This window comes from Takifugu rubripes, unplaced genomic scaffold (assembly GCF_901000725.2).
Source record: "Takifugu rubripes unplaced genomic scaffold, fTakRub1.2, whole genome shotgun sequence".
In the NCBI taxonomy this organism is placed as follows: Eukaryota; Metazoa; Chordata; class Actinopteri; order Tetraodontiformes; family Tetraodontidae; genus Takifugu; species Takifugu rubripes.
This window is the reverse complement of record NW_021821643.1, coordinates 173,231-185,000: the sequence shown is the minus strand read 5'-3', so window position 1 is coordinate 185,000 and position 11,770 is coordinate 173,231. Positions and strand designations below refer to the sequence as shown.

The window sequence follows — 11,770 nt, the reverse complement described above, 5'->3', positions numbered from 1 at the left end:
CACCACCACCATCATCACCACCATCATCATCATCATCATCATCATCATCATCATCATCATCATCATCATCATCATCATCATCATCTCCAACAACCATCTGGGAGAGAGAGCCAGGGCTTTTTCAGACTGTAACACTGAGAGTGACTTTATTCCAACAGTCACCATCCTGCTGTAACACAGTCCCAGTGTAACACTGTTGTGAGTCCAATCATCACAACACAACCATTCCAGTTAGATCTTCCAGGTCAAACAGAGATAATTAGGACATGAACATCCTCTGCTGCTCTCTTGGCCTGTAAGCTTCAGTGGCGCTGAACTCCACTTTCACCCTGGATGATGAGGAGCTCTGACTGGGCTTGACTCACCTGAGTACCCAAAGGTGATGACTTCAGACGCGGGCTCCGGCGGTGCCAGGGCCCCGGGGCCCTCCAGGTCCTCTGGGATCTCCACACTGCCGTCCTCAGCCACTCGTCCCACGTGCAGCTTCTTGATGGCGTTGAGCAGCGCCGACCGAGGGACCGGCTGCGTCAGGTTGGGTCGAGCACTCAAGTGCAACATGTTGAGAATGTGCCGCTTCACTGCCTCCACCATGTCGCTCTGGCCTCCCACCGAAGAGGAGTTCTTCGTGACCTGAGTCAAGGAGCAGGACACACAATCTGAGGAGGACAGCTGGTGATGATCCGGTCCTGGCGAGACGGTTGGAGAGGCATCGGTGACAAGCGTGATGATCCAGAAGGAGCAGAAGAACGCGGCCAACACAGAGGACATTTTCAGCTTCGCTCTGGCAGCAACAGGAACAGAAACAGAAGCTGGTCACGATCCTCAGAGGGCTTCAAGTTCACCAGAGAAACACAAGTTCTGATCCTCAGTTGGGTGTCTGCTCTGGATCACTTCGGAGAGCTGCGGGTCTGATCCAGTTAGTCTCTTCTGTGTGGTCCCGTTGATCTGAGCTGAATGAGGACTGTGTGCAGGGTCACTCTATCTGCAGCTCTTCTCTGTTACTGTAATTATACCTCTCTGCCTGTTTAATCCCTCCCTCTATCCACAGAGGTATTTCCCTGAGTAACACACACACACACACACACACACACACACACACACACACACACACACACACACACACACACACACACAGAATATCACAGGACTGTTTGTGGTGTTTCCTCTTGAGTGCACGTCACGACAGAAGAGGAGGAAAAAAGAGGGAAGAGAAGGAAGAGCGGCCTTGAATCATTCATACCACACAGGAATGCACAAAGGGCACACACACACACACACACACACACACACACACACACACTGACTCAGTGCAGTGTCATCGTCACCTCACGTGGAGGAGAAACTGTTGGTATGACATTCAGTTTTAGAGCTTCTTGTTATAATTAGTTGAAAGTGCAGCAGATGGAGTGTGTTCAGAACAGGCTGCGCGACTCTTACACACACACACACGCGCGCGCGCACACACACACAAACGCGCGCGCGCGCGCACACACACACACACACACACTGTCTTTCTGTCTCGTTGTCCCTGTCAGACAGTATAAAATGATTAAATCTGTTTTGTTAAATTGCAGTATTCTATTTTAAGCCGTGAGTGGCGCTATGCTGCCCCCTGCTGGACATCTGTGGTAACACAAACTCACTGCGGTCTCAAAGGCGACCGGACGATGACGCATGCGCAAAGCTGTCATCATTTATTTGGTCTGTATACTCAACATACTTCCCCTCATACGCACACGCGCACAGAGACACGTCTGTGGTTGTGTGAGAGAGTGCGTATGTGCGTGCGTGCGTGCGTGCGTGTGTGTGTGACCGTTAAATCGGCAGAAAACAACTTGATCCAACCAGCTGAAGCGTGGAGCCCCGCCCCTTCACGCACAGTCCCCTCCCCCGTCAGGACGTCTCTCTCCGTTAATCTCTCTCCCCCGCTCTCTCCCTCTCTCCCCCCTCTCTCTCTGCCTCGCTGCAGTCATCATGGCGGAAATTAAAACGGGTATTTTCGCGAAGAACGTGCAGAAACGTCTAAATCGCGCGCAGGAGAAGGTAAGAGTCGCTGTGGCGGTGAAGCAGGGTGAGGGATGGAGGAGGTGGTGGAGGAGGAGGTGGAGGAGGAGGTGGAGGAGGAGGACACCTAGAGGGCTTGAGGCTGGAGGCCTGTAGCTCCGGACGGGAGTCATGCAGGTTTAATTCGGTGATTATTGTCATGAATCGGGTTTTACTGAGTCTGACACGGCGGATGACGTCATGATGTGGCCGAAATGGCACATTTAAGAGGGTTTAAAACCGGATCAGGCGGGCCAGCATTTGGATTGGATGACGATGGTTCGACGTCGGATTAGCATGACTTTAACGGCTCGTGGTGACGTCACACCTGGGCTATATCGTGCCAACATCTGACTTTTGTGAAGAAAGGATGGTGGGGGGGTTGTCCCCAGTGTGGTGACGTCACGCATTACGTGGACATGCTACCCACACAGAAGACACCAATAACAGCAGTAACACCAGTAACGTCAGTGGTCCGTCCCGTTTGGGTCTGTGACTGGGAACTGTCCGTGGTGCTGAAGCTGGGAGAGTCTCAGCACCAGTTTATTCTGAGTGCTGAGAAGTTGTGAGATTCAGTTGAGGATAAAAGTCCAGCTTGTCCCCTGTGAGACCCCGTCCTCCTCCCCAGATGTCTCAGGGGTGTCCTGAGTGGACGGGAGCTGCCAGTAGAGGACGTGCATGAGGACACAACGTTGCTTCTGCCTTTGTCCAACCATCTTCTCATCATTTTGGGTTTTTTAACGTTCAAGCTGGACGTCCCGAACTGGTTGACCAGTGGCTCCAGTACATTTGGCCGAATATTAATGAAATGAAAGATGATTGGACATATTTCATAGATTATTGTAAAGATCTGCTCTCCTGTTTGTGAGATACGGAGGTGGGTCCATGTACGGGGCTGCTCGTGTGGCGCTCAGCTTGGGACGCGATCTTTTAAGCAGATCTGAGTCCTCAGTAGCTCCATGAACACGGCTCCTGGTCTGAGCCTCCTTCTTACTTTGATTCATTTCCAGGTGCTGCAAAAACTTGGAAAAGCAGACGAGACCAAAGATGAACAGTTTGAACAAGTGGTCATCAACTTCAGGAGACAGGAGGTAAGACAGGAACATCTGAGGTGCTTCCAGAACCCTGCAGAAGCCATTTTAGCTTGGCAACCTGACAGCATGTCATCTTCTGTGTGTGTGTGTGTGTGTGTGTGTGTGTGTGTGTGTGTGTGTGTGTGTGTGTGCGTGCGTGTCAGTCGGAGGGGTCTCGTTTGCAGAGGGAGATGAAGGCCTACATGATTGCCATTAAAGGTGACAGAACGATGGTACCTTGACTGTCACACGCTGAGGTAAGTGCCTGAACGTAGCGCTTGTCCCTGCAGGGATGCAGCAGGCTTCCATCAACCTCACCCAGTCTCTGCACGAGGTCTACGAGCCAGACTGGCACGGGAAGGACGATGTTCTGAGCATCGGGAAGGTCAGAACCAGGGAAACCTGAATGCATCACACTAAGTTTACACCTACACGCTCAGACCGTGCACGCGCCTACGCGTCCATGGACCGAGTGCATGTGGACGAGATCGACACCTGTAGCACGAACAGCAAAGCACCTGAACGCATCATGCACATCTGGAAACCTAGCAAAGGAGCCCAAACCACCCAGGAGGGAGACAGGTGTGACAGGACATGGACGTGTCCCACAAACTGACTGCAGTTGTGTCTTCTGCAGGACTGTGATGCATTGTGGGAAGATTTCCACAATAAGCTGGTGGACTCGACCCTGCTGAACTTGGACGCGTACCTTCAAAACTTCCCCGACTTGAAAGTAATGAATGGTTTTGTTGGTAAAGTGTTGGAAGTTTTGTTGTCTAAGATGGACTTTGTGACGTCTCAGGGACGCGTGTCCAAGAGGAGCAGGAAGCTCATCGACTACGACAGCGCTCGCCACCACGTGGAAACGCTGCAGATGTCAGGGATGAAGAACGACCGGAAGATGATGAAGGTGAGTGGGCGGCTGGGAGCAGCTGCCCTCCCTGCCGGTGTCTCCTCTCATGTCCAAACGTGTCCTGGGTGCAGGCGGAGGACGAGCTGAAAAAGGCTCAGCAGGTGTTCGAGGAGCTGAACAGCAGCCTCCAGAATGAGCTGCCGACTCTGTGGGACAGGTGACTCTCAGCTCACCTGACACCTCCAGGCCTTCCTGGACGCTGCACCCCCCACTTGGTAGCTCAAACCTAACGTCCTCTCCTCTGCAGCCGGGTGGACTTCTACATCGGCACCTTCAAGAGCGTGACCAGGCTGGAGGCCAGGTTTCACCGGGAGATCTCCCTGGTGAGTGGACATTCACAGCTGGGGAGCAGTGAGCTGGGGGGGGCAGACGTGTGAGGGACGGAGTCCATGGACGGATCTGAGGGTGGGGAGCCAGAGGGGAGCATGACTGACACCCGGGGTGTGTTGAGAGGACCAAGGTCAGTCAGGGTCCTCCAGCTGGGGGACGGGGACGTGGACCAGGACGGAGACGGAGACAGACGGAGGTGACAGAGGTGACGACAGACGGAGGTGAGGGAGGTGACGACAGACGGAGGTGACAACAGACGGAGGTGACGGAGGTGACGACAGACGGAGGTGATGACAGACGGAGGTGACGACAGACGGAGGTGAGGACAGACGGAGGTGAGGACAGACGGAGGTGAGGACAGACGGAGGTGACGACAGACGGAGGTGACAACAGACGGAGGTGACGGAGGTGACGACAGACGGAGGTGACGACAGACGGAGGTGACGACAGACAGAGGTGAGGACAGACGGAGGTGAGGACAGACGGAGGTGAGGACAGACGGAGGTGACGACAGACGGAGGTGACAACAGACGGAGGTGACGGAGGTGACGACAGACGGAGGTGATGACAGACGGAGGTGACGACAGACGGAGGTGAGGACAGACGGAGGTGAGGACAGACGGAGGTGAGGACAGACGGAGGTGACGACAGACGGAGGTGAGGACAGACGGAGGTGAGGACAGACGGAGGTGACGACAGACGGAGGTGAGGACAGACGGAGGTGACGACAGACGGAGGTGACGACAGACGGAGGTGAGGACAGACGGAGGTGACGACAGACGGAGGTGACGACAGACGGAGGTGAGGACAGACGGAGGTGACGACAGACGGAGGTGACGACAGACGGAGGTGAGGACTGACGGAGGTGAGGACAGACGGAGGTGAGGACAGACGGAGGTGAGGACAGACGGAGGTGACGACAGACGGAGGTGACAACAGACGGTGGTGACGGAGGTGAGGACAGACGGAGGTGATGACAGACGGAGGTGATGACAGACGGAGGTGAGGACAGACGGAGGTGACGACAGACGGAGGTGAGGACAGACGGAGGTGATGACAGACGGAGGTGAGGACAGACGGAGGTGATGACAGACGGAGGTGAGGACAGACGGAGGTGAGGACAGACGGAGGTGAGACGATTCGGAGGTGAGGACAGACGGAGGTGGTGAGGACTGACGGAGGTGAGGACAGACGGAGGTGACGGAGGTGAGGACAGACGGAGGTGAGGACAGACGGAGGTGACGACAGACGGAGGTGACAACAGACGGTGGTGACGGAGGTGAGGACAGACGGAGGTGAGGACAGACGGAGGTGAGGACAGACGGAGGTGAGGACAGACGGAGGTGACGACAGACGGAGGTGAGGACAGACGGAGGTGAGGACAGACGGAGGTGAGGACAGACGGAGGTGACGACAGACGGAGGTGAGGACTGACGGAGGTGAGGACAGACGGAGGTGACGGAGGTGAGGACAGACGGAGGTGAGGACAGACGGAGGTGACGACAGACGGAGGTGACAACAGACGGTGGTGACGGAGGTGAGGACAGACGGAGGTGATGACAGACAGAGGTGATGACAGACGGAGGTGAGGACAGACGGAGGTGACGACAGACGGAGGTGAGGACAGACGGAGGTGATGACAGACGGAGGTGATGACAGACGGAGGTGATGACAGACGGAGGTGACGACAGACGGAGGTGACGACAGACGGAGGTGAGGACAGACGGAGGTGAGGACAGACGGAGGTGAGGACAGACGGAGGTGACGACAGACGGAGGTGACGACAGACGGAGGTGAGGACAGACGGAGGTGAGGACAGACGGAGGTGATGACAGACGGAGGTGACGACAGACGGAGGTGAGGACAGACGGAGGTGAGGACAGACGGAGGTGAGGACAGACGGAGGTGACGGTGCTGATGGGGGTTGTTAGAATTTTAACATCTCCAAGAAAATGAAAGATGGCAGGAAAATCAAGAGTCCACCACGACAACGGTGGAGCAGACTGGTTTAGATCCCAGTGTGTGTGTGTGTGTGTGTGTGTGTGTGTGTGTGTGTGTGTGTGTGTGTGTGTGTGGAACAGCCTGCCGTCAGTGCTCAGGTGCTCGTGTCACCCTGCAGGTGTGCCGGCAGCTCTACGAGGTGATGACCCAACTGGCTGAACAGCACTCGGACAAAGTCTTCACCATCCAGGGGGCGCCGAGGTCAGAGGCCATTTCCACACACACTCTTTCTGACAGAGGTCCCAGGCTGGTTGCAGGGTCGGTTCCATCCAGGGTCCATCCTGGATCCAGGCTGAAGCCAGCCTGGATCCAGGATGGTTCCAGGACAGCACTGTAAATGGAGAAGGGTGGTCTGATCCTGTCCTGGGTTCATGGCTTCATATCTGACATGTGACGTACTGGTCTGGTCTCTCAGTGATTCGGGACCCCTGCGGCTGGCCAGAACTCCATCCCCACCAGAAGACGAGAGTCCACCTGACAGTCCAGACACCAGCTCCAATCACATGCTCCGCCCGGTCTCACCTGGACCCCCGCGGCCCAAATCCCCCACACAGGTACAGTGAGTCCTCCTTGGTTCAGACCTCTCCTCAGTTCCAGGTTGGGATTAACATCTGTGTTGGAGGATCTGCTCATTCTGAGACCATCATAAACCAGTTTCATGGAAAGATCTCAGACGTCTGGTCCACATCAACACTTCTGTGAACCATCTGGAACGACTGGAGCAGCTTCTCCTCAGCAGGACCAGAAGGTTCCTCCTCTGAGGCTTTGGAGAGCCGAGCAGCTCCGCGTCACATGATCACCGATTGTTGACAGTTTCAATCTTTGTTGCTTCTCTGAACTTGGAGGATGTTTCAGTAACTTTGTTTCCTTTGCTGCTCTCGTTTGTCTGTTCATTGGTGAGTGAACCAGTTTCACCTGTTTCTGTGTGTCCGTCTGTTTCTGTGTTCCACCTGTTTCTGTGTTTCACCTGTTTCTGTGTTTCACCTGTTTCTGTGTGTCCGTCTGTTTCTGTGTTCCACCTGTTTCTGTGTTTCACCTGTTTCTGTGTTCCACCTGTTTCTGTGTTCCACCTGTTTCTGTGTTTCACCTGTTTCTGTGTTTCACCTGTTTCTGTGTTTCACCTGTTTCTGTGTGTCCATCTGTTTCTGTGTTCCACCTGTTTCTGTGTTTCACCTGTTTCTGTGTTCCACCTGTTTCTGTGTTCCACCTGTTTCTGTGTTTCACCTGTTTCTGTGTTTCACCTGTTTCTGTGTTCCACCTGTTTCTGTGTGTCCATCTGTTTCTGTACGTATATAACAACTGTTGCTGTTATATACCTGAAAGTAGCATTTACCCTGGTGAGATCTGGTGTGTGTGTGTGTGTGTCTGTCTGTGTCTGTGTGTGTGTGTCTGTCTGTGTCTGTGTGTGTGTGTGTGTGTGTGTGTGTGTAAAATAGGTGTTAGCAGTTGAATCCAACAAGCTCTAGAAATAACTGCAGTCAGGACCGATAGAGGAAGAGCTGAGATCTTGGTCACTGCAGCATCAGAACCTTCAGAACTTCCTGGAGAATCCAAAGTTCTGTGTGAGTCGTTGGGTTTTTCAGATATCAGCTGTAGAGGACGGAGAGCTGGGCTCAACCTTCGACGAGCTAAACTCCATGTTGAACCTGCTGCGTTCTCCATCTGGGAGAAACTTTCCTCATCATTTAATTAAACCCAGTTAAACACCAGTCGGATCTTCAGCCACCAGAAACAGAAACCACGTTTCTCCACATTTCCTCACAAAACCAAAAATTCGGGATGGATTTTGGGAGAGCTGATATCTGAAACGGGGGCCGAGCCAGTCCCGCCAGAGCCTAAACCCAGAAGGGTCTGGTCTCCTGAACCTCTGCAGAGCAGCCACGGCATCCACCACCGCTGCTGGCGAGGTTAGTTAGCAACGGTAGCTGCCCTGAGTCCAAAACCTGAGCAAACCTGGGGGGGGGGGCACATTTGAGGAACCATCTGAACGCTGTCGTCTAGATGGTGGCACAGAAAACCAGCTGTGGTGGGACTGGGTGGACCTCTATCACCCAAACGCTGCCTACAAAGACCTGGGGAGAGAAGGAGCCCCTGAGTTTTTGTGAAGTGATTTAAATGAATGAAAGCTGCTGTTGGAACATGCTCAGAAGTGGTTTCAGGCCACTTTACTGGACAGATGACCTAGGGTTCATCTGTCGGTGGCATGTTCCTGGAACACACCTGCCTTTCATCAGTGCTGAGAACGGTGGCTGCTTGGCTCCACCCGTCTTCATGGTCACCTTTCTACTGCAGCTCAAAAAGGGACCACCAGTGCCTCCTCCACCCAAGGTCACACCCACCAAGGAGGTCGCAGAGGAGCAGATCATCGACTTCTTCGGAGGAGAGTTCCTGCCAGCACCCTCGCCCTTGCAGGTCAGTGTGTGTGTGCGTTTTACTAGACAAGTGAGGACATTTGTGCTGGCCCTTTAAAGGACAGTTTTAGGGTTAAGACCTGGTTTTAGGCTTGAGGTGAGAGGTCAGGGTGAGAGGTCAGGGTTAGAGGTCAGTGTGAGAGGTCAGGGTTAGAGGTCAGTGTGAGAGATCAGGGTGAGAGGTCAGCGTGAGGTCAGTGTGAGAGGTCAGGGTGAGAGGTCAGGGTGAGAGGTCAGGGTTAGAGGTCAGTGTGAGAGGTCAGGGTGAGAGGTCAGGGTTAGAGGTCAATGTGAGAGGTCAGGGTTAGAGGTCAGTGTGAGAGGTCAGGGTTAGAGGTCACTGTGTGTGTGAGAGTGAATCTTCGGTGTGTATGTATCTGATTGTGTGTGTATAATCATATATATTGTATTGTTGTTGTTGTTGTTGTTGTCCACAGCCTAACGAACTTCCGGGACAATCGCTGCTGGATCTGGACTTGGATGCTTTTCAACCAGATGAGAGTGTGTCACCAATACCACAGGTTAGGGTTGGCAGTGGTACACAGGCGACCCACTGGCTAACTGTCCTAGCACCTGTACACCTGTGTATCATAGCTTAGGTCGTGGGTTGTTCTTTTGTAACCAGTCGTTGGATTTGAATTAGGCTGAAGATGGGCTTTGTTTTCTGGTTCTGCTGATGACGCCTCACGCTTTTGTCCTCTGGCTCTTTCAGACCGCCGTTCCGTGGGACATGTGGTCGGTGAGTCTCTAAGTGATAAGCCTAACCCTGGGATTAGCAAGAAAAGTCAAGCTGATGTAAATTTCATTAGCTTAGCTTAGCTTAGCTGAGCTGAGCTCGTGTTAGAAGCAGATATTTTAAATGGAACCCAACTTCATTTGCTAAACATTCTTCAGACTTCAGAAAACTCAACAACAAACATCAACTCACTTATATGCCACTATTGTTGGTACTGTTGCAATGCATTCTGGGTAACAGGTAACGTCCAGCCTTAATGACACAGAGAGCAGGAAAACTCAGTCAGGAGGCCGGTGAGGACATTCAGACAAGTGAGGAGGCCACAGTCGGACCACCCGGAGAGGACGTGGCAGCTCTCAGGGCGTCCTCAGGCCTGAAGACCTGAGGCTGAAGACCTGAGGATGAAGACCTGAGGATGAAGACCTGAGGCTGAAGACCTGAGGCTGAAGACCTGAGGATGAAGACCTGAGGATGAAGACCTGAGGATGAAGACCTGAGGCTGAAGACCTGAGGATGAAGACCTGAGGATGAAGACCTGAGGATGAAGACCTGAGGCTGAAGACCTGAGGCTGAAGACCTTAGGATGAAGACCTGAGGATGAAGACCTGAGGCTGAAGACCTGAGGCTGAAGACCTGAGGATGAAGACCTGAGGATGAAGACCTGAGGCTGAAGACCTGAGGATGAAGACCTGAGGATGAAGACCTGAGGATGAAGACCTGAGGATGAAGACTTGAGGCTGTTACACACTCGGGGACAAGTCTGCCCTGATTGGAGAGTAGGATGCACTTTTTCATGCGGTGGTGTTGAAGAACATCCTGTAAAACCAGATGAAGACACCTGAATGGGCAATAAATCAGAGGAGCCAACACGGTTGACTGAGGAGGAGCGCCTGTACAGTCGTGCACAGAGCGTGCACGAGGTGCTTGCTGCAGTGGGAGGGGCCTCAAGTGGCAGCATTAGTTATGTAAATCCACTAGTCAGTGTTGCACTAACAAGTAGCGTTACCTTCATCTCCATCTTCTGTCATGGGCTGAGGCCCGGCAGCGACCCACTAAGGTCAGAATCCCAGAATGCATTTCACCCTCAGTGTAATGTAGAAAATACGACAAAGATCACAGAACAGTGGGCTTCCCGTTAACTAAACTAGTCAAACCGATCATCTCAAGCTCTGTCAGCATCAACTGTTCAATGATTCTGTTGTTTCTTTGTTTTTAAGGCAAACTCCCAGACAGCTCAGCCTGTGAGTAAAGAACTCAACTGTTTCCCACATCTTCTAACATCTTCTCACATGTTCTCACATGTGCAGACCAGATTAGTGCTGGTCTCCAGAGCTTCAGAGAGGCTCCCAGTTGAAGCCCATCCACCCAGTATAACCCAGTTCCTCCTCAGAGCAGGCTGGGACGGTGTACATTTTAACACATTCCCTGCCTTTTCCATGCAGGGTGCAGATGCCAGTTTTGGTGCTGACTGGTCTGCAGACTTTGGTTCCAGCTCAATAAGTGGAGGGGCCATTCCAGGCATTGAGTCCTCTGCTGCAGGGGTGGAGGGGGCACAGGATGCTGCTCAGAGTGGGCTCCACCCAGAGGGAGACACAACTACAGGACCCCCAGAGGGTGGAGCAACAACAGCAGCCGAAGGAGAGGTTAGCAGCTGGGACTCTCAAACAAACTATCAACTCCAACCCTCTGGAGATGAGGCAGAGCAGGGAGGTCCAGGTGGAGATCCAGCAGATCATGAAGCACGCAGGAAATCCACCCCAGGACTTGTGTTCACCAATGAGTATGGGGAACAGATCGAGGGCAGCACAGAGGACAAGGAGGGGACGTGTTTCAGGTCTCCAGATGGGTCAGGGTCTGAGTACGAGACTGCTGAAGAGTGGGCTGATGGAGGTCAGGGAGGAGGCTGGGTGAGCCCAGATGATGAACGTTCCTGTACAAATCAAGTTCCACTTAAAGTGTCAGACGGGTGGGAAGCTGGACATGAGGCTGCAGAGCAGGAGTTATGGAAGAGTGACGAAGAAAAGTGTTCAGCTGATGAAGAGTTGGCACGGAACACTGGTACACAATCAGTTTCCAGAGATCAGGCAGGTGAGCAAGGCACGCTCACTTTCACCTGTGAGCCTCAAACAGGAAGTGTGTTTAACGAAAACCCCTCAGATAACAAGGGAGGTGCGTTTGATTCAGATCCCACGACTGAAGCACAGGGAGGAGGTGCGTTTGATTCAGACCCTTTTGTTGAAGGACATGGAGGAGGTGCGTTTGA

General features: G+C 53.2%; 2 protein-coding genes across 2 annotated transcripts in view; one reads left to right on the top strand and one right to left on the bottom strand.

The window, feature by feature from the left end:
• inhbab (inhibin subunit beta Ab) overlaps positions 1–1,060 on the bottom strand; it is a 7,842-nt gene extending 6,782 nt beyond the window's left edge. The window contains exon 1 of the mRNA XM_029832344.1: positions 366–1,060. Coding sequence (XP_029688204.1) covers positions 366–768 — 403 coding nt within the window. The 5' untranslated portion in view covers positions 769–1,060. The remainder of the gene's footprint in view (positions 1–365) is intronic.
• Positions 1,061–1,876: 816 nt separating this feature from the next.
• The window catches only part of LOC101067749 (amphiphysin), a 43,063-nt gene continuing 33,169 nt past the window's right edge, over positions 1,877–11,770 (top strand). The window contains exons 1-15 of the mRNA XM_029832343.1: positions 1,877–2,043; positions 3,054–3,134; positions 3,281–3,335; positions 3,407–3,501; positions 3,754–3,849; positions 3,919–4,026; positions 4,101–4,186; positions 4,277–4,352; positions 6,479–6,561; positions 6,776–6,914; positions 8,653–8,772; positions 9,209–9,292; positions 9,484–9,510; positions 10,725–10,748; positions 10,950–11,150. Coding sequence (XP_029688203.1) covers positions 1,975–2,043; positions 3,054–3,134; positions 3,281–3,335; positions 3,407–3,501; positions 3,754–3,849; positions 3,919–4,026; positions 4,101–4,186; positions 4,277–4,352; positions 6,479–6,561; positions 6,776–6,914; positions 8,653–8,772; positions 9,209–9,292; positions 9,484–9,510; positions 10,725–10,748; positions 10,950–11,150 — 1,344 coding nt within the window. The 5' untranslated portion in view covers positions 1,877–1,974. The remainder of the gene's footprint in view (positions 2,044–3,053; positions 3,135–3,280; positions 3,336–3,406; positions 3,502–3,753; positions 3,850–3,918; positions 4,027–4,100; positions 4,187–4,276; positions 4,353–6,478; positions 6,562–6,775; positions 6,915–8,652; positions 8,773–9,208; positions 9,293–9,483; positions 9,511–10,724; positions 10,749–10,949; positions 11,151–11,770) is intronic.